The sequence below is a fragment of the Colias eurytheme genome, chromosome 9 (genome assembly GCF_061535395.1).
Source record: "Colias eurytheme isolate Ceu_HAF_F1 chromosome 9, ilColEury1 Martin Lab GWU primary, whole genome shotgun sequence".
Lineage (NCBI taxonomy): Eukaryota > Metazoa > Arthropoda > Insecta > Lepidoptera > Pieridae > Colias > Colias eurytheme.
Window position 1 is genome coordinate 9,653,077 of NC_142988.1, and position 25,622 is coordinate 9,678,698.

General features: G+C 33.7%; 1 protein-coding gene across 5 annotated transcripts in view; it reads left to right on the top strand.

Annotated features, from left to right (window-relative positions):
- Positions 1-207: 207 nt before the first annotated feature.
- SERCA (ATPase sarcoplasmic/endoplasmic reticulum Ca2+ transporting SERCA) overlaps positions 208-25,622 on the top strand; it is a 29,476-nt gene continuing 4,061 nt past the window's right edge. For 3 of the 5 annotated variants that reach the window (XM_090105724.1, XM_090105728.1, XM_090105727.1), the window contains exons 1-11: positions 8,408-8,594; positions 8,981-9,125; positions 17,044-17,061; positions 17,457-17,539; positions 17,616-17,720; positions 17,793-19,378; positions 19,459-19,648; positions 20,081-20,228; positions 23,275-23,533; positions 24,178-24,322; positions 24,833-25,042. In XM_090105724.1, coding sequence (XP_089961850.1) covers positions 9,008-9,125; positions 17,044-17,061; positions 17,457-17,539; positions 17,616-17,720; positions 17,793-19,378; positions 19,459-19,648; positions 20,081-20,228; positions 23,275-23,533; positions 24,178-24,322; positions 24,833-25,042 — 2,862 coding nt within the window. In that variant the 5' untranslated portion in view covers positions 8,408-8,594; positions 8,981-9,007. Of the gene's footprint in view, positions 325-7,868; positions 7,957-8,407; positions 8,595-8,980; positions 9,126-17,043; positions 17,062-17,456; positions 17,540-17,615; positions 17,721-17,792; positions 19,379-19,458; positions 19,649-20,080; positions 20,229-23,274; positions 23,534-24,177; positions 24,323-24,832; positions 25,043-25,622 lie in introns of those variants that run through there. The other 2 variants (XM_090105726.1, XM_090105725.1) reach the window with 2 other exon arrangements.

The following is a 25,622-nucleotide window of genomic DNA, read 5'->3' on the forward strand; positions in this document are numbered from 1 at the left end:
GACAAAGTTAAGTACGCTTCGGAAAGTGGTTTTCGTAGTGTTTTGTGCCATAACACTGTGGTTTAGAGGAGGCGCGCTGCGTGTGGTGTGCTTGCGATAATTTGGCTACATGGTTGTGATGTCGCCGCTGGCAAGCAGCCCGTAACCCCGAACGAAGATTATAAAAGAGAGCGTACTTTTGCTCCCACGCCCGGCACGCCGCTGTCCAGACGCTCTCCTCATGGGGCGCGCTAACCTCACCCGATAGTTCGACCAAAATTACTAATAAATTAATGTATATTAGTTCGTTAAACCAGTGATTGGGACCAAGTGATAAGTGATACGGTAAGTTTGTTTGAATAAGTGAACGTGTTTCCAGCCGCGGACTGTGAATTGTGCATATTGTGACTGTTCAGTGCTGCCCCCTATACATGGACATGGATATTATCAACGGATTCTGTTGTGCAATACTTAAGGATTATATCTTAAATTAATCAGCTTTCCTTCAAGTGTTGTGTAGATTTTGGTTTTAAGAAGTGACACTGGATTTGAGCTTGTGAACTTATTTCGATTGGCCAAGATAATAAGCTTCTCAAACCCATTTGCGATACTGTAGTTAATAATTATTAGTTTTTAAAGATACCATTATAACTTTAAGTAGTACCTTTTTGTAGCAGTATCCCCTAACTCCTATACGTTATACCACAATTATACGTCAAATAGGTAATAACTTACGCACATAAATTTCAGTCAAAGTTCTCACATACATGTATTTATTTAACTGATGCTAAGTTTTCTTTAATAAGAGATCAACGATATATCTTAATCTATAATAATTTTAACAAGCAATCCTTTAATATTTTATAATTAAAAAAGAATTATTTCTCAGTCCGATTGTCCTTCTCTCACTCAATGTCACGAATAGAAATAGAAATTTTTACATAGATAATATACCAGTGGAAGATTTGAATAGGTATTATGGGGATACAAATTGATATTTAAACAGAGTAAAAGTAAATACCTAGGTATTTTCCCATGTCATTTTTAATGACAATGATTTTTTTTTAATAAGGTTAACAACCTATTAGTTAAGACGATTATTAATCACCTATTCGTGTTAAGGCGGTCTTCTATGAGTACTCTAGAAATCAATTAACTAATCAAAAAATTATATATCTTTGTAAATAGAAGGAATGATCTTGAAAATATTCATGAACGGGAACATATAATATCGATACTATTGCTATCTTAACGCTACGCCACGGATTTTGTAATAAAAATCCATAAAGACCCAGGGTTTTTTTTTTTTTAAATCAACCCATAATATGTTGAAATAAAGGATAAAACACTCGGCTCATGGTTTAATCTGCGATTGAAACCGCGGTCAAGTATATGTATTTGATATTAGTCAGAGATTTGTTTGCAAGCTGTTCAGGTACTTATTATTTTTTAAACTGCTTTAAAGCAGGAATGATTGAAATAAAAGTCAAACGTATCGTACCTACCGGGATAAAAATTATGACACATGGAATCATATTTGAAATCAAAAGAAGAAATACCCAGACAGTTTATATCATATATTTCATTGAAATAATAACATGTAAATATTATGATGGTTGATTTATTTATTTTTATTGTGGACTATGGAGTGTTCAATCTTGTGTAGTATGTACCTATGTTCTTTAATTACAAAAAACTTGGATACTCATGTGAATATTTTCCAAAAAAATAATTTATACTTTAGTATCGTAAAATACAAGCAGTTTGAAACAGGTAAGATTCCAGAAAATATAATATAGCAATAAATAAAATGTTTCTCTAAAGTGATCGAACCCACGCCTCTTAACACAATAGATAATAGTAGCCAGTACCGCCTTTCATCAACAGCTATCTTTCAAGTTCCAACTGTCCTAAAAATATAATATAGGTAATCTTTCACAAACATAAGTTGAAAATGCCTATGTTTTAACGAATGTATGCAAGCAGCCTATTTTAATTAAATTAATTTTAACTTTCAAACAATTAAGGTGGCTACAGCTAATAATTCTTACATATTGAGAAGTAAGTTGTACTTTTTTTAATTAGTCCTCAAAATATTTTCGATTTTATTTAATCTCCCCATAGCTTATTAGGTAGGAAATAGCCAACATTATCATACCGTTTCTTTGTTAAGGCTCCGATGAGCAAATGCTATAAATCTACACGACATTGTCTGAAGGTTTTTAATTCTTCAAATTTTATGATTAAAGTTTGATAATTTAAAATTAATAGCCAGGGCATTCAATAAACTGAAAATAAACGGAAAACCTTGTCAAATGATATTTGCGTCACTCAACAGGGCCGACGTTTTCATGGTTCTTTTTTTTATTTGACGTAATCTAAAGCGTTGGCGTTTATGACAGACGTCAATAAACAAAATAAATATACTCTCAAAGCAATCGAAATTTAAATAAATAACACACTATTTACTTAACCACCGCGCTATAAAATACCAGGGATTATGAAGATTTATTCTGTGAATTTTTAAACTGTGACAATTATTATGAGGTTTGGCTGTTCAACGTCCGTATCCTCAAATTTAAAATTTATTTTATTGATAAAGTCCATTTATTTTGAGTATTCAAACCTACGTTTGGCAAAAATTGTAAAGATACGATATGTTCTGTCAATTTTGTACTTACCTCTATGAAAATGAATTACCGAACATGTTATAATAAAAACAGCTACTCTACAACTTACTGATTTCTTTGGTAGAACTAAATTATATAAAATTATAATAATGACACGTAACGGGCCACGTCATATCAAATATGCATGCAAAGCTCCTGTACTTTATATCGGCAACTGACAAGTTGGGGTTGGCAAGGCAAATGGTTACGACACACTCAAGTACTATAATTCTATTTCGATTATTACCTTCGCCTGTTTATTTCAAGATGACGAATAGTCTTACGTTTGCGCTCTTTGATAGTGGTTACATCGTGCGTACGCAATCGCGTATATTGGCTCGTTACATTATCTAGGAATTTTAAAAGCTTGTTTTATAAGTGTAGATTTCCTACATCTATTCACAGACTCTATTCATGATACACTGCTTTCAATGCACTGTCTTGTTCGAGAGAAGTTAAGATAAATGGTCTCAGGTCGGGTTATTTTGTGCTGCTCGTTGTACTAGATCAGTCAATCATAACAGACTGTACTACACTTATACTAATATAATAAGATGAAAGATTTGATTGTTTGTTAGTTTGTAAAATTAGTTAGGTATATATAATGTATCCTATTACCAGCAGAAAGGGAAGGGGCTATTACGGCTTTCTTTCATTAATTTTCAGCAATGGTGAAAGTTTAGGTACATCCTTATTAATTCTAAATACAACATTATGTAGTAATTATAATATAAGTGATCTGATACATAATGTATCAGAACCAAAACATCATTCCATTATGTATCAGAACCAAAACATTCCAATATTATTGTTCAAATTATGATGAAGCTTAATTAATTGACTACCAAAGATTTCGACAAATTACACAACAGATATTCACAAAATATTTTTGTAGAAATTGAACACAACAATTGAATGAAGTCCAGTTAAGAAGTATATATTTTGATATAAAAAGCATTAAGTAAGTATTACTTTTTAATTATATGTATATTCTCTAACATTTTACATTAATTAAATAACTACAAGCAATAAAAAGCAAACAGCTAGAGATGAATCGTAAAAATATTCACTAAAAGACAAAATTTATGTAGTATACAGTTGTTTCGATTTATTTGCTATTTGGAATTATAAGAAATGATAATTGCAAAGAAAATATATATTTGTTAGTTGAGCTTCGCCTTAGTATTTTATTTTATACGTTTTTATTCCAGCCACCGAAATAGATGTTAACATTGGCATTCAACTGCTCTGTCTGATTTTCTATTTTCACTCACTATATATATTCGCGGCTTTAAACACAAGGCTGACATTTTTTCTTCGTCGCCGATAAAACGTCTACAACATTTCCGACCGTAGAAAGGAATTCCTCAATAACACACCCCGGACACTCCATACAAAATTATCGTTTTACAAAATTACAGTCACACTGTAGAGACTGCAAATGTGTGTGTTAACGCTTTATGGTTAGCACATTTTTGACTAGCGTAAAAAAAAAATCGCGTTTTTCTGATGAAATACATCCGTAAACAGCACAATATCTAACCATTTTCTACGAAAAACGATAATCACAAATCCAAAATAATAAAATTACTTTAAGTCAATTTGATTAATGTTGTCAATCTTCGTTGCGTATCGTCCTTGCAGAAAAATGTGGCCCATTTTAATCATGATCGTGCGGGGTGAGGTAAGTGTTTAAATTTGGCGGGAGGCGGAGTGTCCGTTCTGTAGCGTTTAGCTACTATTATGTTTTCTGTGACAATACATTATTTCATTTGTTAATGTCGTTTTATTGAATAAAGCACAAAAACATGTCAAAAAATTATATAATGAGCGATACACGTCGTTCATAAATTATTGATATCAACCTCGCGTCGATACCATTGTTGACGAAAACGGTGAGACAAATTTTCATGTCATAAACCAATAGTTTCTTCTGTCATTGGATTTAAGGTATTTTTACGCGAAATTCAAAACATTTGTTGTTTGCCGTATTAAAAAACTATTAAAAAAATTACACGAAAAAAATTTGTAATGAACAACTCTATTGTTCTGTTCTGTTTGTTAGTTACATTAAAATAAAGAGAGGGCATTTTAATTAGTTTCAATAATTGTAGAAAAAGCAAGTTTTTTGTTAGTTACAATATTTGCAGATAGAGCATATTTTTGTTAGTTACAATATTTGTAGATAGAGCATATTAAAGTGAAACTTTTATTACATCGTCTCAAACTTTTTGGTCTGTGTAGCGCATGTCGCGTGTATCGCGACTGCCGAGTAGGTATACCTACTCGGCAGTCGACCGTCACGCGACATGCGCTACACAAAGCAGTGTTCGGAACCGTTCGAACAGTTTCACTTTTACCGTGGTTTCATAAAACCACACAACATTTTTTTTTGTCAGTTACAATATTTGTAGATAGAGCATATTTTTGTTAGTTACAATATTTGTAGATAGAGCATATTTTTGTTAGTTACAATATTTGTAGATAGAGCATATTTTTGTTATTTACAATATTTGTAGATAGAGCATATTTTTGCTAGTTACAATATTTGTAGGTTGTGCATATTTTTGTTAGTGACAATATTTGTAGATAGAGCATATTTTTGTTATTTACAATATTTGTAGATAGAGCATGTTTTTGCTAGTTACAATATTTGTAGGTTGTGCATATTTTTGTTAGTGACAATATTTGCAGATAGAGCATATTTTTGTTAGTTACAATATTTGTAGATAGAGCATATTTTTGTTAGTTACTATATTTGTGGATAGAGCATATTTTTGTTAGAACTACAATGTTTATAGGGGGAGCATATTTTTTGTTATAGGCTCATTGCTAATTAAACAAAAAGTAAGGATTTTTCCCCTGACCGTTCTCATCAATCTATTTCAACCATTCATCATTTTAAAACCTTCTTCTTGCGATTACATCAAGTAACGTTTTAGTTGCATTGATAAACGTTATACTTATATTTATACTTTGATTTGTTACCTCTTGATGGAACTGCATAATATTATAGTTTAGTTTTTTTAAACAAACGATCGTTTGTTTAAAAAAATATTCACTTGTCCCGTTTTTATTGACTTTATTCAAGCCAGGTTACCTGAGATTGGTGTTAGGAAACCGGTCGAAGTTCTTATAATAAAAATCTAAATATAAGAAAATAAAAGTGGAACAAGTGAAGTGTTTCTTAAAAAAATATCAGCATTGTTACTTGTTAATGGATAAAATTAATAATGAAACAGATAAGGACTGTTCGTCTATATTAATAGAATGAAAATCCGGGTTTTAATCTAAAATAAGGTCAAGAGTACATTCATAATCCCTGAGAAGTGAATGACCTACAGTGATAGGAATCAAAATGGCTTCACCTACTTAGGGTAATGAGAAATCAATGAAATGGCGTTGTTTATTTATCTATAATATGTATGACTTAAATCTATGTCTATGTCTATGTACATATATGGAAAGTCGGATCATAGATGATTCACTATCATCATCATCATCTTCATTGACAGCCTACACTTGTCCACTGCTGGCCTTGGATTCAATTTTGTTATTAGGGTCATTGATGAAAATTTTAATTTACTTTACATGCCTAGGTATATTAAGTGCAAAAGAATTGAGTTAATCTACCTCATTGGCTTTATTTTTAACAAATACTAAGATTAGTATTTGTTTTAAAAGATTAAGGGACGATTTTTCAATGCTTAGATAAAACTTATTCGTCGAATAATGTATAAAACTGCCATTTTAAAAACGTATTCTAATTACCCGTATTTGACAGTTTAAGTGACATTTTAATACTATCGTGTAATACTTCATTGGACGGATAAGTTTTATCCAAGCATTGAAAAATCGGCAATTAATGTTGTTAGAAGAATAATGTTTTTTATTCTATAGTTTACATAACTAGGTACTAAATAAGAAACATATATCAATCTGAAGAGTTTATTTGTTTGTTTGCTTGCTTGAACGCGCTAATCTCAGTAACTACTGGGCCGTTTTACAAAATTATTTCAGTGTGATAGCCGATTTATAGAAGAAAGCTAAAGGCATATTATATCATCATGGTAAGACATTGTTCTTACCGTGAGGAGTCAGGCAATGCGGCCTAAAACTTATATCAATAAATATATTCGTGATGTATATAATAAAAAAATAGTGATAAAACCAACTCTACAAGCTCTAACTATTCAATTATATAATAGTCCGGCTTCCGGGGTTTACCCCACTCAAAGAAAGACCATGACACTCGCATACATATACAATATGGCTATAAATTAGTAAAACAATTTTGTAAATCAGAGACTATACCCTCTGAAAACATAACAAACTTTCATTCTGTATAATATAAATATAGCTATAATCTATCTATCTATTTTAATTGTATTAAATCACATAAATATTACATGTTTTCGTTACGGTTGTCATGACGTAAATTATTCATTCCCATAGATCATTGTCACAAGACGTCCATCTTTGCCAGCACAGTATACCAATGTCGAACTGTCGGACGCGCTCCAATTGTATGACGACGGTGCTTCTACAAGCCAAATTATTTTTTTAAATATTATTCCTAAGACTCCTTGAAGAAAAGGCGTTAGTTGATAGCTCAATGACTAAATCCTCCATAGACTACACAGTTAAGAATAAAATACAAACTATACCTTAAAATCTGACCCACCTTGAGTTCCGTAATCCCACCAAAATCATTGTAAACTATTTATTCCTCATAATAAATTCACTGTTATAAATAAAAATAATATTCATTAATCTTACTAAAACTATAACCTTAAAACAAGGTGAGGGTCAGCGAAGACCCTGGCCCTGAGCCGGCGATACGATGGGTCGAGAAACTGTAGGTAGGTTACGAAGACATCAAAAAGGAAATTCCAATACAAAAATAACTTCATTGTAGTTGAAAGAGTATAACTTGTTTTGGTAAAAAATCATATTGAAATGTTTGAAGTGGGTATATTCCCTTAAAAAAAACGAACAAAAACCATAAGTCCGTAGAAAACCGCGAGCTCGTCCCGGGCTGCGACTGCTATAAAAAGATTATCATAGGATGGCTGACAGCGATGGCTGTGCGACATGCAACCCTGGAAAGCGAGTCGACTGTGCCATCGAGTGCTGTTGCCAAAATAATTAAAGAAATCTCCGTCGATGTCCCTCCGCCGCGCCCGCGCCGCTCTAAAATCGTCGCTCTTTGCCCGGGAGTCGCATCTCGGGGCGCGGCGGGAAAACATCTCCCGCGTCACTCTTATTTCTTCTTTCCTTCCCGAAGCTGTCGAAAAAAAATATTTTAGTAAGTTCTAACTAAATCAAAATTGAACCGTGAGTGTACTAACATCGTGTGTGAAGATAAGTGCTTTAACATAAGTAATCGGAAAGAAATTTGTGGAAAATATGTATTACAGTGATAGTGTTACATAACGCGAAGAAAATTATGAAGCCGTTTCTTAATTTTAAAAATACCGCACTTTCTAGGCGCCCAAAGCACAAAAATAGGATTTTATCACGTGGTTCTTTTCGACCTATAGTAAAGCTCCACATTTCTTAATGCTGTAAAATTATTAGAGATAAATATAAGTATTAAATTCATAAACTTAAACTAATTTGCAATAATTTTATTAATTTTGAAATAAACCGGATTATTTTAAAGGCTTTAAATATAATTTTTCATTAAAAGTCTCTGATTTGATACAATTATTTCTTGACCTGCTTAACAGGTGGCGTTGAGATCAATGACTTTTTCTACGTCAGTCTATGAAAAAATGACGGATCAGTTGGATACGTATGGAAGTGGCTTATGATATTTATGAGAAAAAGTATTAAAATTAGTACAAAGTTTAGATATTACTTGTTTAATTAAAATAAAGACAATTTATATTCATTGATTTATTCATAACAACTTTCCTTGCTCATGTAATAAAAAAGTTTGCGGTAAGTGAAGTGTTCTAAAGACGGTCCTTTCTGTAAAGGATATTGCTTGTTAAAATAAATTAATAATTTTGGAATCACTTATAATTGATTACAGTTAACGTTTCTGCCGACGGTATCCATTTTTATGCATCTTTTTATTTAAATTTCCAACTTGACACAATCATCATGATTGATAATGTTTTCATTCCATTGTACTTTTTAGTGTACGATCAAGAAAATTTTAATGTAGGGATTGTATTTATAAATCATTTGGAAACGAGTAACATTTTGTTATATTTCTTTTATATTTTATTTTCGCCAAAAATTAGTATAACCTATAAGTTTAATATTGACTATTGGTAATGATGACTTGTCATTTTCTAACCTATTCTTTTCTTGCCTTTTAGAACTGACGGCAAAGTAGAAATTCCACCATGGAGGACGCTCACTCGAAATCCGTGGACGAAGTCTTAGGATTTTTCGGCACAGACCCAGACAAAGGCCTTACCCCTGATCAGATCAAAAGGAACCAGGAAAAATATGGTCCAAATGGTAAGTTTTTTTCACTTTATACAACAACAATTGAACATATACCAGTCAGAGCAGATCGAAATTACATAAAAAATATTTGTTGTTCGAGAACAACATGAAAATATTCAAATTTTTTCAATTGAGTATTGAGAATTTGTTATAATTAAATTTGATGGCGGTGTCAGTCATAAAAATATGAGAGAAATGTCAGCAGGTGTAATTACCTATATTGTGTATAATGTAATGCAAATTGTTAGTCAGTTATTTATCCTTGTTAAGACCATGGTCAATATTATGAAGCTTAGAGAAAGAACTGACTCAAGGTTGCAAAATAAATACATTATGGTTCTCAGTATAGAAAGACAATGATCCACTTTCATTACAAAATTTGTCCATGCAAGTATTAACTTGATGTTATGTTCCGTTTATTCATAATTGTTTTGCTTAAAATTAAACCTTTGTCTATAAGTTCCCTTTGTTCATAGAGATAACAGTGATTCAAATTATTTATTCTTGTCTCAAGTTCTAGTAGGTAGGTATGCAAATTTATGATAAAGCAAAAGATTTAATTTTGATCATAAACAATCTCACTTTGTACAATGTATTTCTTGGAACAGTACAAAATATATCTTTATACAATTAAAATTAATTTATAACACAATTGGAGTTAGAAAACACTAATTTGAAATTGAAAATTGTAATAACAAGAGACAATCTTAATTGTTTCTTTTTCTAAGTGTAAATTGTGTTTGGCAACATTAATTTATATTGTATGCTGGGTGTGCCGTGTGGGTGTTTGTTTGTCACATTACATAATGTATAATGTTTCTATGATCTGTATTCATCTCAAAACGACTAGAATAAGGTCCTCTACAAAAACAAAAAATGCATTTGATAACCAAAGTATGCTAGATATGTCACCAAGAATTCACAATTGCAAACATAAAAAAATAACAATAAAGACAAATTTCTCTTTAGTGAAAGTTACCAATTTGGTAGTTTCTATAAACAGTACTTTTTGTAAAAAGCAACAATAACTTGATACTTAGTAAGAATTTGTTACCTTTCGCCGCAAGTTAAAAGGTTTTTCACAAAATTGCTAATCTCATATCGCTTTTATAGTACACACTTAGAATATATTAAGACAGATAGTGTAAATTATACTCAATTGCTAAAGGTAGTATGAGTGAGCAAATTATTTGATCTAGTCTCAAAACACAATAGAACCAAATGGACTTAACAAGCTGCCCTTTTACAACTTCCATAGTGCAGGAAGTTTTCATTTATTGAGACTCCACTTCCATCTACACTTCAATCACACAAGTCTCAACTATCTGTGTGTTTGTAAATACTTATTAACCAATAACAATAATAATATGTAGTAATTATTGCAATCAATAAGCTTTATTTATAAACAATGTGAATTGTTTATAAAAATTATTAAGAAAACCTTATAACATACTAGCTGTGCTCCGCTCCTGTTGTTCTTAACAAGATGATTTATAGCCTATCCTTCCTTGATCAATGGGCTATCTAACACCGAAAGAAATTTTCAAATCGGATTAGTTGTTCCCAAGATTAGCGCAAACCAACAAATCAAACAAACTCTTCAGCCTTATAATATGTACATATTAGTATAGAATTTTTTTTTAAATCAACTAGCTTTCAAATAGCGCACATTCTAGGTCATAGATATAACCCAGATAAACAAATTGTCACATTGTAAAGTAATGAAACAGATTGTTATCTAGTTGAAGGAGAACTAAATTTTCATTTAAATAAATAATTAAAAATTAACTTCAATATTGCAGTTAATCAAATTCAATTCATTCATTATTAGTAACTAAACATTTTTTTTTTTTGTTAAAATTAAATAATTTAATATATTCTTGATTTGTTTACATGTTTCAATTGCTTAAGTGTTGATGACCTTTCTTTATTTTACGCGGATAAAAATCAACAAATATAACAGATAATGCAAATCTCTCTTTACTATCTTATCTAATCTAATAATAAATATTTTAATGTGTATAAGGTATGTGATTCATAAACATAGCTAACAGTCTGTTTACTCGAAAGTATAACAGATTTATGATATTTCTTTGTCAATTTATTAAAATAAAATAATTACTCCCATCTTTACCTGCACGAAAATTCTGTGAATGTAGAAGATATTGGTCAAATGTAAAAAAAAAAAAAAAATTTACAAAGCAAATCTTGAAAATATTATCTAAACATTATTTAGCAATGATTAAAAAACAATGGGTATTTTTATGGTACAATTTCAAAACTACCCACATTTTTATTTTTCTAACAAATATCTACAATTCTACATTCAATTTAATGATTTGAATAAGTCAACCTAAATAAATGTGCTTAAACTATTTTTAAACAATTAAGAAACTAATTGGCACATCAGCATTTAATCAAAATTCAAACATTATGTAGGCCGTGCAGTGGGTACGCGTCACTTGGTGTTGTTTATATTTAGTAGCACAAGAGGTGGTCGGTCAGGTGTTACCCTCCAACGGTGCGTGTAAACCTGACCGCCCTATGAGCCGTAACATCGTCCTCACATCTCATCTATTTTTATATCTAAAACGACACAAAGAAAAACCACCTATAATCATTTTTATTTTTTATGCCAAAGTTTTCGAAAAATATCCATATTTTTTGTTCGTATAAAATATTTCAATGTGCTAAAAATTATAGACAAAGTTATTCATAAATAATCTAGTATTTCTAATATTTGTTTCCTACCTCCATGTTTAATTTGCGATAAGCTCGCCAGCAAGTGCTTAACATTGATAACAAAATTAGAAATAGGTTTTTGCGTATCTAAAGAGTTAATCAGCACCAAATAAAATGAGAATAGTTCTATTATCATTTACATGTTATTTACATAACGAGATCCTTTGTACTAGAAGGTCATACACATACTGATATCTTCCAAAATTACTCAACGATGAAGTATTGCCGATATACAAGCAAGCGGTAGACAAGATAATGTTTATTTTCACGGCTTCACACCACTCCTCGACTGGTTATTTTGCTTCAAAGCAAAATAATCGTAACCAAACTACACGTCACTCCACTTGAAGCTTGGTCACAATACGGAAAACTTCCAACGAGAATAGATTCTAAAACATAACGCTTGTTAGCGGGTTTATAGACGCTTTGATGGTGCCGTGAAAAACCGCGTCTTGCGTACTCGTTATAGCACCGAGCGTTGCCCTCCGCTCATAAAATTATTTTACCAACAATTAGTAATTATTCTCACCTACAAAATGGAATTTCTCTGAAATAATTTCGAAAAAATAATTAATTCATTAAAACAAAAATAGATGTATATATTATCCATAGTTTATTATAAATATACAATAACAAAGTATAGATGTCGGCCTACGATATACTAATATTGCGACTGATTTTAATTTACAATCACAGTATTTTTTTATCTTGACGCCAATAAAATGTAATCTGGAGCAGTCTACTGATACGTATGAGTCTACTACTTCTCGTTTAAAAAATACGTCATGTCTTTATCATTTCTCTTAACCGGGTACCAGGAATTAATCTTTGATCTCCGTATTATATTAGGCCATGTGTTCGTATATCGCTGTAAATGCTCTTATAATGCTTTTGTACTAAAATTTATTCGCTTCCGAAGGCACGTTCAAAACAACCTGTGGCTATAAATTAATTAAAATATTTATAAATATTATATCGAGTGATGTATGCATGAACCATGCTGATCTCAATACCTGAAACAACAATCATGTTTTGCTAACGTAGCAGTTCTATGTACGACATAATGTAACCTAATATTTTAATGTGTACATAAAAATAATCTTTAATGGTTTACTCGTCGGTTTATAGAACTTTCGAGTTATGAATATTTCATCATGTCTTATCAACATTGCAATACGCAGTGTTGCCAGCAACTTGCTGGCAACACACTGCGTATCAATGTATATATCTGCGTAATCAACATGTTGAGGATTCAACAGACAGCGAATCCTCAACATGTTGATTAAACTATGTTGCAAAAACAAAAGCTTTATCAATCCTTTGTTAAGATTTCATAGGTACTTCAATCACAATGAATCTTATTTAAATATTCTGCTATACGAAAGTCGAGTACATGCATACGAATACATGCAAAATAACACGGTAAAACAGAGTAATGCGTCGTAAAATAATCAATTTTATCGCGATTACTTCATTAAGCGAGCTTATGTGCTTTGGTACAATGCTAAAATGCTTATCGAGTGGGCAAATGACTCAATCGTATGTTGTAAAATGTGCGACTGAAAGCTATGTGTAAATCTTGCGGCAAACCACGCTCACATAAACAGTCTAAATATCTCAATTCGCCCGCGTTTCAGAAGGTGTTTCATATCAAGAAACAATAATAGAATAGTGCATTTGGTAGTTATTTAACGACGGGTGGTATACGATAGTGCGGCGCCTGTTTGCTGACGTGATGCGGTATACACAAAGTGCCTAGAGACTAATATCGTATAGACAGGCACAGCACACAGCAGTTGGTTTATTTTGGACAGTGTTACGTTGGCGGCTTGCGTCTATGAATGCGGCAGACGCGCTATCCATGCGTCCATTTCGCCTCACAATATTTTATTTATTCAATAAATATTCTTCATCCATAGATAGATCTATTTCTACTTAACGTTTTTTTGTTCATCGTGGCACTGTAGATATTTGTCTAAATTAGCAGAATAAAGAGGACGTTGTTAACATTTTTCCGTCGTTGTTTGTCAACTGCCGTGAATATTTGAGTAAAAGTTAACGGTTATTTCGCGAATGTTAGGTGTATTGCCCCATAGACTCGCTTTAGCAGTTCCGCTAACTGCAAGTTCAAGATTTTTTTTCATACAACGCAGAGAGTTTCATCGTGCTATAACCATAATATGATAACACCGGTTATTTTGCAGTTTTGAAAAAAAGCCTATAATAAATTAAAAATTATAATAAATGAAATATCTAAAACATGAGGCTTGTTTTATCTCTCTTGAAATTTTTATATTTAACATGTCGAGTTTATGTCCCGATAAAAAGATTTTCATGACAACGTTTTATTGTATTTAGGATATTAGTATACAGCTACAACATTGTAAGTTATAAAACTCTATATACATATAACACATATACGCGTGTCCCAAAAAGTAGTGATATACTGAAGCTGGGAGGTAGAGGACTTAGAGGGCTATCCGAATCACTCCCATGTGTGTTATGCGATTTTTCGTATTTTCGGAGTTATTACATTTTTTTCAATTTTTCATCTATCGCCGAGTACGATGAGATTTTTATTTATGGTGACGTGAATTATTGCGCTAGATGCTTGATTTTTTTTGTGTGCTAAGCTGAAAGATAGGCCAATTCAGTATGGTAACATTTACTATCGTTAGATCTTCGAATGGAATAAAAAAAAGAATTAAATGCCAAGAAAGATATGAAATGAAATGAAATGATAATTTATTTGTAAATTAATAATTGTAAGTAAATTGTAAATTGTAAAATAAAATTACCCAGTATGTTCATAACTTCAAGGGCCCATAAAAAAATAAAATCACATAAAAAAGGTTTTCCATTTGGCTTTTAAAAACTTGCTCTATCGATCAGGTAGCTACCCTAAAAATTTCATGTGATTATTCTGAAGGCTTCAATCGAAAAAATTAAATCTAAATGTGGTAAGTGCAAAATTTTTATTAACATGATGATCATTAAAACCAATAAATAGGTCTTTAATTACCAGAATTTTTTTAAAATAGCCCCGCTGTTGCTCAATGCAAGTGAGACATCACCGTAAAAAGTTATCTTTTTAATGTCTGAATGCTCTTTTATCATTTTTAATGGTTTCTTCTGCTACTATGAATTTCCGGGTTATTTAACACCTATTTATTGGTTTTAAAGATCATCATGTTAATAAAAATTTTGCACTTATCACATTTAGATTTCATTTTTTCGATTGAAGCCTTCAGAATAATAAAATGAAATTTTTAGGGTAGCTACCTGATTGATAGAGCAAGTTTTTAAAAGCCAAATGGAAAACCTTTTTTATGTGATTTTATTTTTTATGGGCCCTTGAAGTTATGAACATACTGGGTAATTTTATCTTTCTTGGCATTTAATTCTTTTTTTTATTCCATTCGAAGATCTAACAATAGTAAATGTTACCGTACTGAATTGGCCTATCTTTCAGCTTAGCACACAAAAAAAATCAAGCATCTAGCGCAATAATTCACGTCACCATAAATAAAAATCTCATCGTACTCGGCGATAGATGAAAAATTGAAAAAAATGTAATAACTCCGAAAATACGAAAAATCGCATAACACACATGGGGGTGATTCGGATAGCCCTCTAAGTCCTCTACCTCCCAGCTTCAGTATATCACTACTTTTTGGGACACCCTGTATGTTACACACAAACATATTATTTTTCTTTTATTTCAAAACACAATCAAATAATAATATTTTTCCAATAGTTTATAAACCAATATCCCGCACACGAATATATATTATTATAGGAAGTGACAAATGGCGAAATGATCTTTTAAGACCTAAACAAGATACAAATAACAAATCGTTCGTACCGTACACATCGATCAGTAATAATCCTGTTTAAGTTATCACGGCAATAACTCGTTAAACCGCCACATTGTGTATCGCATTAACAGCCCAAGCACGTGCAAAGCATTGACGTAATCAGTTATCTAGGAAGCACGATGTCCATTCATCTCTTTATGATTTTTATTTAATATATTTCAGTCTACAGTATCTGATCGCAAACAGATACTAACAAGGAGCTAACCGTGTTGACTAATTGCTTGTATTTATCTCTGCTTTCAAGCATTCTGTGCGTGTACGCAAATAGACGATTCAACATCGATTGATTTAGAGCACGTTACCGATTATATTGGATTAAGACCTAAATATCAGACGGTTACATTTGTGTTTCCTATTCGACAGTTACGCGTAGTTGTATATCATTCATTTGCATATTTAACTGATCTATTAAAACAATAGTGTACGGAAATTTCCTGTTGCCATACCTACATCCTTTCGCCCTACATCAATAACATAATTCCTTGTCAGTAAATGTTTCAATACGATTTAAGTTTTGACACTAGGTATATTAGATATTATGTTAATTGTTATTATCCTTACTACAGTTTAATTGCGTAATAATGTTATGCGTAAGAAGCTCGTCGATCAGGTTACACACGTCATAGCGAATCGTGGTCAAGTCCGATTCCATATAGAGTTGACCTCGAAGTTTACAACAGAAAAAATATAGAATAGGTACTTCAAAACAAGAATCATCTGCAATTTGCAGTTAAGAATAACAAATTCAATTTTGTTGTATGTAATTCATTTTTATTACGATATAAAATACGATACTCAATCTTATTTAATTATGAGTCGCAAAATTTCATCATAATCATATTTTGAGATTTCCGATAACAGAATATTCACCTTTGCATGTTGTTTACGTTAATCCAACCTGTTTGGTGTCGCATGTAAAAGTTAATCATTGTCCAATAAATACTGTGATATCTGAAATAATGTATACTGAGATCGAATTCCACCATTGTAAGCGCCAGATATTCTGCGTGCAAAAATCTTAAAATCTTCAAGTTGTTGATAGTACTGTTTAAAATAAATGAAATGGATGAAAGAGCAAAGTTCGGTGGGATTAGAATGATGATAGAAAGTGACGTCACAACTTGCACATTGCCTATCAAAAGATTCGCGTTGCGCACCTTGGTTGATTCAAGCAATGTACGTACGTGTATTTATACGCGACGTAACCGGCGAGATATATCGCATGCCTGCTCTGACTGGTTTATGGTCTGTTAAATGTACCCCTTTGATGTTATATTCAAAACTCTAATCACGGTTCTTTTCTGTTTCAGAACTGCCCGCGGAAGAAGGTAAGCAATGGAAACAACAGCTGATCTATTAAAATATATTCTTAATATTTCAGTCAAGTCAAATCTGCAATCGCGTTTATATACATTATACTCCAAGATGATGTTTCTCAAAATCTAATATTCAACATAAATTTTATGTAATAACACATTGAGCATACTGTATCAGTTTTATATGCTATATGCATACGTGGGAAGTACTCTTTGAAGCAATAAAATGCTCGTTTTTTATGTTAATGTAAACAAAGTTATATTCTTTTCCACATTCCGAAAATGCTGATACATTAATATTATATTTTCGTTTATCGTATTATTCAATACACTTGTTTTTGATCCTATGATATAAGTTGTCGTAAAAGTGTATAAAAATGTTATATTAATTCTCATTTTCTCCATAGGTAAAAGTATATGGCAGTTAGTTTTGGAACAATTCGATGATCTGTTAGTCAAGATTTTGCTGTTAGCCGCTATTATTTCTTTTGTAAGTATATTCACTTATAAAATTTATTTATGTTTCGGCCTTTTCCATAATTCTAATACTCATTATTTTTCTGCAGGTATTAGCTTTATTTGAAGAACACGAAGATGCCTTCTCAGCATTCGTAGAACCTTTTGTTATTTTACTAATTCTTATTGCTAACGCTGTAGTAGGAGTATGGCAGGTAACTTGGATGTTTTTTTTATTGTTAAATATTTTCGATTTTATAAATAATTAATTTCCCACTTATTTATAGGAAAGAAATGCAGAATCCGCCATCGAAGCTTTAAAAGAATACGAACCCGAAATGGGTAAGGTCGTAAGAGGAGACAAATCCGGCGTGCAAAAAATTCGGGCGAAAGAAATTGTACCTGGTGACATCGTAGAGGTGTCTGTAGGTGACAAAATTCCCGCCGATATCCGCCTTATTAAGATTTATTCCACCACCATCCGTATTGACCAGTCTATCTTGACTGGTGAATCCGTGTCGGTTATCAAGCATACCGATGCCATCCCCGACCCTCGCGCTGTGAACCAAGACAAAAAGAACATTCTCTTCTCCGGTACCAATGTTGCTGCTGGCAAGGCCCGTGGTATCGTCATCGGTACTGGTTTGAACACTGCCATTGGTAAAATCCGTACTGAAATGTCCGAAACTGAAGAAATTAAGACACCTCTTCAACAGAAATTGGACGAATTCGGTGAACAATTGTCGAAGGTTATCTCCGTCATCTGTGTCGCCGTATGGGCTATTAACATTGGTCACTTCAACGATCCCGCTCACGGTGGAAGCTGGATCAAGGGTGCCGTCTACTACTTCAAAATTGCTGTCGCTTTAGCCGTCGCTGCCATTCCAGAAGGTTTACCCGCTGTAATTACCACCTGCCTTGCCCTCGGTACGAGGAGAATGGCGAAGAAGAACGCTATTGTCAGGTCTTTGCCTTCCGTCGAAACTTTGGGTTGCACATCTGTCATCTGCTCAGACAAAACCGGTACATTGACCACCAATCAAATGTCCGTTTCGCGTATGTTCATCTTCGAAAAGATTGAAGCCGGAGACAGCAGCTTCCTTGAATTTGAAATCACTGGCTCAACTTACGAACCTATTGGTGACGTCTACCTGAAGGGACAAAAAGTCAAGGCTTCTGAATTCGACTCTCTCCATGAATTGGCTACTATTTGCGTTATGTGCAATGACTCAGCTATCGACTTCAACGAGTTCAAACAGGCTTTCGAGAAGGTCGGTGAAGCTACCGAAACCGCTCTTATCGTGCTCGCCGAGAAGATGAATCCCTTCAACGTCTCCAAGACTGGTCTCGACCGCCGCTCATCTGCTATCGTCGTTCGTCAAGAAATCGAAACCAAGTGGAAGAAAGAATTCACCCTTGAGTTCTCCCGTGACAGGAAATCTATGTCTACCTACTGCACACCTCTTAAGCCATCCCGCCTCGGAAATGGACCCAAATTGTTCGTCAAGGGTGCGCCTGAAGGTGTATTGGACCGTTGTACCCACGCCCGTGTCGGAACCAGCAAAGTCGCCCTCAACTCCACCCTCAAGAACCGCATCTTGGATCTCACCCGCCAATATGGTACCGGCCGTGACACTCTGCGTTGCTTAGCTTTGGCTACCGCTGACAACCCACTGAAGCCTGAAGAAATGGACCTCGGAGACTCCACCAAATTCTTCACTTATGAAGTCAACCTTACTTTCGTCGGTGTCGTGGGCATGTTGGACCCTCCCCGTAAAGAAGTGTTCGACTCGATCGTCCGTTGCCGCGCTGCTGGTATCCGCGTCATTGTAATCACTGGTGACAACAAATCCACCGCTGAAGCTATCTGCAGGTAAACCGATATTCTAAATAAACAAAAGAATTTGTTTCACAAAATCAATCGAAAGATATCTAATACAAAATATGATTTAGGCGTATTGGTGTATTCACTGAAGAAGAGGACACAACTGGCAAATCTTTCTCTGGTCGTGAATTCGACGACTTGTCCGTCACCGAGCAACGCGCCGCCTGCGCTAAGGCCCGTCTCTTCTCTCGCGTGGAGCCCGCTCACAAATCCAAGATCGTTGAATACTTGCAGAGCATGAATGAAATCTCCGCCATGGTAAGTAAAATAAACATTTCCATTGAACACTCGATAACTCCCAGCCCATCAATGTATAACTAATATTAAATGCAAAGAACATTTGTTACTCTCGTATTTATTGCTCCACAAATATCTTCATAAATTCTAAATGCATTATTAATGTTTACAATTGTACTGCTGGGAGTCTGAATGTTTATATTAGCTTTGTTCTCTGTTGATAAATATTGATTTTATGGGAGATATTAGTATATTATACACAGATCTGAGAAATATAACAATGATATATTAATACACGTTACCTATCTAAATAAAGCTTATTCGACAGTGAAGTAGTTTGATGAACCTGAGTTAAAAATGAATTCCGACTAAATATCTAATATACACTCTCACACCGTCAATCTATCATACCAACAAAGCTCAGCAGCTCCTACACTCTATACGTTATTGTAGACTGGTGACGGTGTGAACGACGCCCCCGCCCTGAAGAAGGCCGAGATCGGTATCGCCATGGGCTCCGGTACCGCCGTGGCCAAGTCCGCCGCCGAGATGGTGCTCGCTGACGACAACTTCTCATCCATTGTCGCCGCCGTTGAGGAAGGTGAGATATAACGATGTTAATTTATGTTTTACAATACAAAAAAACCTTTCAAATTACATTATTTTTGTAGTGGTGAAACATCTGAGATGTTTACATAAAGTATGTCTTATTTATAAGAGATCATGTTTTGGTCATAACCGGTTTTACTACTGACTACCTTACTAGCTATAAACAGATGTTTTGAAATAAAGTAATTACTATTTTAAAAAAATAGTCGATAAAATTATATTATTCGTATCCATATTATGCCCCAGTTTCCTATTCGAATGACCATTAATATCATTGCTCTAAAGTTGCGCAGTATACTCCCGTTATCTATGATTCACCTCTTAATTCCTACACAAACAGTTACTTCCCATTTTACGGAGACACCATAAAAAATAACTCCTACGTGCCTTTTATATCTTTTGAATAAAGATATATGGACACAAGATCAAGGACACTAACATAGAAACTGATTATCCACTATCAATCATGGTCGTGCTTGTTAGATATAATGAGGTTAATTCAATGATTTGTAGTCAGGTAGCATCTTAAAGTTAACTGTTAGAACTGATTGCACATGTAACATAGTTCTTTCTTATTTTGTATGCTTGATTGTGCAAAAAAACAAATGCGTTTAACAATTTTCTAGACTTGAATGTTTTTATACAAAACCGCTCATGGTTCAACATCTGTTTAGCATTAATTACGCATTCCTTGAACTCGTAAAAATATTTAATACTAAAAATAGTAAATATCAATAGATGCAAAGAATAAAAGAAATATTTAAAAATGTCGTATTATAGTCATAAAAAAATTCATGCTCAATAAAATAATAGATATAAATTCAAATACAAACTGGAAATATTTACGATCAATTTCAATTTCCACATAATAAGTGGAAATATTATTATCACATCATAATTATTACCGAAATTTGAAAATTATAATTAAAGCTTCGAAAATGCTAACTCGAAATATTAAAAACCCATTCTGAATTCACGTTATACACATACACAATACGACATAATAAAAGTGAATTCCAATCATCGAGATATACTACTAGAGGGGTTATTCCAAACAAAAACATTGCGCGCGGCCGATGTGGTGGGGTACGTGTGGAACAAGTGAGGCGTGGCTTCAAGTTCAAAGATTAAGCAATGCGTGCAGATGCGACACATTGTGCAATCTGTTTACTCGGTACTATCTGGTGGTACTGATACTAGGGAATTAATAAAACGAGGATTTTATATTAAACTATGTATTTTAATTTCCTTTAAATAATATCAATTTAGTAAGCTTTTGTCGTTTTGTGTAGTAATCAATAGTTTTATCAGTTTTTGCTTCATGATGTAATCGAATTTTGGAGTATTGGTTTATAATAGCCCTAATTAAATGGATACGATGATTCAATGTTGATGGCGTTTACGTATAAGAAACTCACATTTTGAAAAATCTCACGTGAGATTCGAGGATGGGGGAGGGGTTGAATAAATTCTCACGACATCTCACCAGGGGGGGAGGGAGGTGCAGAAAATTTTAAAAAACACCTCACGTAATTAATGGACGCCCCCTTACTCGATCACAATTTTTGTAACTTTACTATAAACGGAACTATATTTAAAAATATACTTTATTTATTGAGTTATAAGGTTGCTTCCATTCTGTTTATTTACATTCTCAAAAACATCAATCGCCGCAGAGGTGGCTTGCGACAAAGGCGGCTTGTGTCAAAGGCCTTGGCGATATCATTTAAGAACATAATATTATGTACTTTAGGCAAACTTGTAATAAGTTCTATTTTACTTTCTTATTAGTCCATTTGACAAGGATATTGGGTAAGATACCTATTGGAATAATTTTATTATTATGTATGTACTTATTAAATCCGCGAATAAAAAAAATTTTTAGTCGTGAATATAGAAATTGGGTCGCATTTTTTTAATCCGCGAATAGTGAAAACACGAATAAAGGAAGCGCGATTAAGGAACTTTTACTGTATTAGTTTCTGTGAATGTTGTGTTTATTTGTAATTGTTGTGCATAATAATTTATAAATCCTATTGGAACAACTGTTGATTAACCTTTTTTTAATAAATAAAAATAGGTAAATAAATAAATATTACTTAATATAACCTACCGTTTTACTTTGCGTAGTCGGGTAAAAGTATAAATATTTAGGTACTACACCACGGTAATCTTTCCTAGTAGATATTGTATATACATAGTTAAAAAAATCCAGTTACATTTTTTTAACAGACTCATCGATAGTGTCACGTCTGTGCTGTTAGTCTATGAAAAATGGCGCGAAACGCAGAACGCGTGGTGATTTTTCGCAAAATGATAACAATATTAGTAAAATGCATGACTTACTCATAATAAGGAAACTTACTAGTGAAAAGTCACTCCTCGGGCTTTGTTTGTATTATGGGAACTGTTAAAACAATATCTAAGCAAACACGAAGGCATTTTGAACAGAGCAATAACACGTGTTGACGCGGCAAGCGGGGGGCACAGTCCGACACAGACTAAAGAGACTTGTGATTCTTACCTCTAGCTCGTGTTAAAGAGAGTGTAGTAGCGATCGCCTCTCTAGTACGTAGTACATTCTATCTCGATGATTCCAATAAGATACTTTTAAGCATAGAATACGACCTATAAATACTATTTATTATTTATTTATTTGTAAAAGGCACACAGCATACAGCTAAACATAAATTAAATAGAACATTATACAATTATATACGCCAATTACAAGGTACACCAATAACAATCAGATACAGTGTGTGAGCAAAAAAATATAAAAGATATGGTGCTAATATATATATATATACATAATATATACATACTAGCTTCCGCCCACGACTTTGTACGTGCATCCCCGTTTTTCCCCGTTCCCGCAAGACTTTCGAGAAATCTTTTCTTAGCGGATGCCTACGTCCTAACATCTACCCTGCATGCCAAATTTCAGCCCGATACGTCCAGTGGTTTGGGCTGTGCGTTGATAGATCACTATATCAGTCACCTTTGAGTTTTATATATATAGATTTATATCATCCTTCCAGGTCGTGCCATCTACAACAACATGAAGCAGTTCATCCGTTACCTGATCTCTTCCAACATTGGTGAAGTCGTGTCCATTTTCTTGACCGCCGCTCTTGGTCTACCCGAAGCCCTGATCCCGGTACAACTGCTGTGGGTCAACCTGGTCACTGACGGTCTACCCGCCACCGCTCTCGGTTTCAACCCGCCCGACTTGGACATCATGGACAAACCACCCCGCAAGGCAGATGAGGGTCTCATCTCTGGATGGCTGTTCTTCAGGTAACTTTGGTTTATTTTTGACGTGATAACGTTTTTAAAATCGTTTTAGTCGGGTGACATGTTCAGAAACTTGTGTCACACCAAAACCTCACGAGCGCGATCGCAGGTATAACGAGAGAGAGACCGACCGATCTCCCGTCTCATCTCGAGCGCTGCCACCAATAAGACGTTATCACGTAAACATCTCGATCGTAAAACTACTTTACAAACAACCAATTTTTTTTGTGACAGTCAATCTTTAATCTTTCATCGCGTTTATGTGTTTTATCTTCCTTTCAATGAAATTAGGGGTATAAACATAGACAAACGTTATAGGAAGTATCTTTTAGTTGTATGTGTTTTCGAAAAAAAAAGTTAATGAGATTAACATTACCGACTTACATTACGTTTGAAAGTTGTCTCAATTATTGAAAGCTGCGCCAAATATTTGAACAATAATATGCCACATAATAATTTAATAAATACTAGTAAACCGGGCGGACTTTGTTTCGCCACCAGCCTTTTCTTTGCTATAAACCTCACGGAGCCCGAGTCCTTTTCAATGAATACAAAACCGTGGAAATCGGTTGGTGCGTTCTGGAGTTATAGCGTCAGGAAGGAAAACCCGACTTATTTTTATTAATAAATATAATCATATAATCCAGATACATGGCTATCGGTGGCTACGTCGGTATGGCCACAGTGGGCGCCGCCTCCTGGTGGTTCATGTACTCGCCCTACGGACCCCAGATGACCTACTGGCAGCTCACCCACCACTTGCAGTGCCTCGGCGGCGGTGATGACTTCAAGGTGTGTATTATTTTCTTAGTCAAATTTATGCTACAATTTTGTTTTTTGTTTTTTTTTTTTTATAAACTGTTCCCCGCGGTTTCACCCGCATTCCTCCGCTCCTGTTGATCTTAGTGGCTGATATAAGCCTATAGCCTTCCTCGATAAATGGGCTATCTAACACCGAAAGAATTTTTCAAATCGGACCAGTAGTTCCTGAGATTAGCGCGTTCAAATAAACGAACAAGCTCTTCAGCTTTATAATATTAGTATAGGTTTAAATGAATCATTGTTCGGCCGCTAAGGAAATTAAATGACTACTTACTAATTATAAAAATAACAAGACAATAGTATAAAAACGTGGGAAATTTGAACACATACTTTTTTGATTTGTTTTTGAATTTGAACTCATAGATTTTTTTTGGAATTGAATTAAGTTTTTATTTTTTTCATTATAATAAATACTGATGTTTTATTTTGTTTGTTTTTTTCTTTTTGTCAAAATTGACACCACCATCTCGCAAATTGCAGGGCATCGACTGCAAGATCTTCACGGACCCCCACCCGATGACCATGGCCCTCTCAGTACTCGTCACCATTGAGATGTTGAACGCGATGAACAGTCTCTCGGAGAACCAGTCGCTGGTGACGATGCCTCCGTGGTCCAACATGTGGCTCGTCGGCTCTATGGCCCTCTCCTTCACACTGCACTTTGTCATCCTGTACGTCGAGGTGCTCTCGGTGAGTGAACATACACCATAGACTATAGAGGAGAGTTTAATTGATAGGTTTCATGTTGGTAGGTAAGGTAATGGGACCATAGATTATTATTATAGATGGAATAATTTACATGTATAGATTGTAGATGAAAGAATTTAGTTGGTAGTGGTAGTTGAGTTTGTTTTGGTATGTAAGTTGTTGAGTAAGTAACTGGGACCATAGATTATAAAGGGGGTTATTTACGTATAAGTGGTGAGATTTTAGTTTGTATGTTGGTAGGTAAGTTAGTGGAGTAGATTCTCAGAACTCATGCGAGTTTGTAGTGAGTTTTCATTTGATTTATATTAGTTTGGGAAGATAGATAATAGATGGAAGTATTGCATGTAAAATATAATTTGATAGTTACGTTGATGGGTAAGTTTTTCTATTATGCAATTTAGACTTTTTTTCTAACAATTAACTAATAGAAACCTCAATTATTAATCTAGGTTAATTTAAAATTTTATTACACTAATAAATTGCTAAAAATATAATCACAGTCATTAGGTAATAAATTTGTAAATTAAAGCATGTGCCTTATAAATTAAATTATTTTATCCAT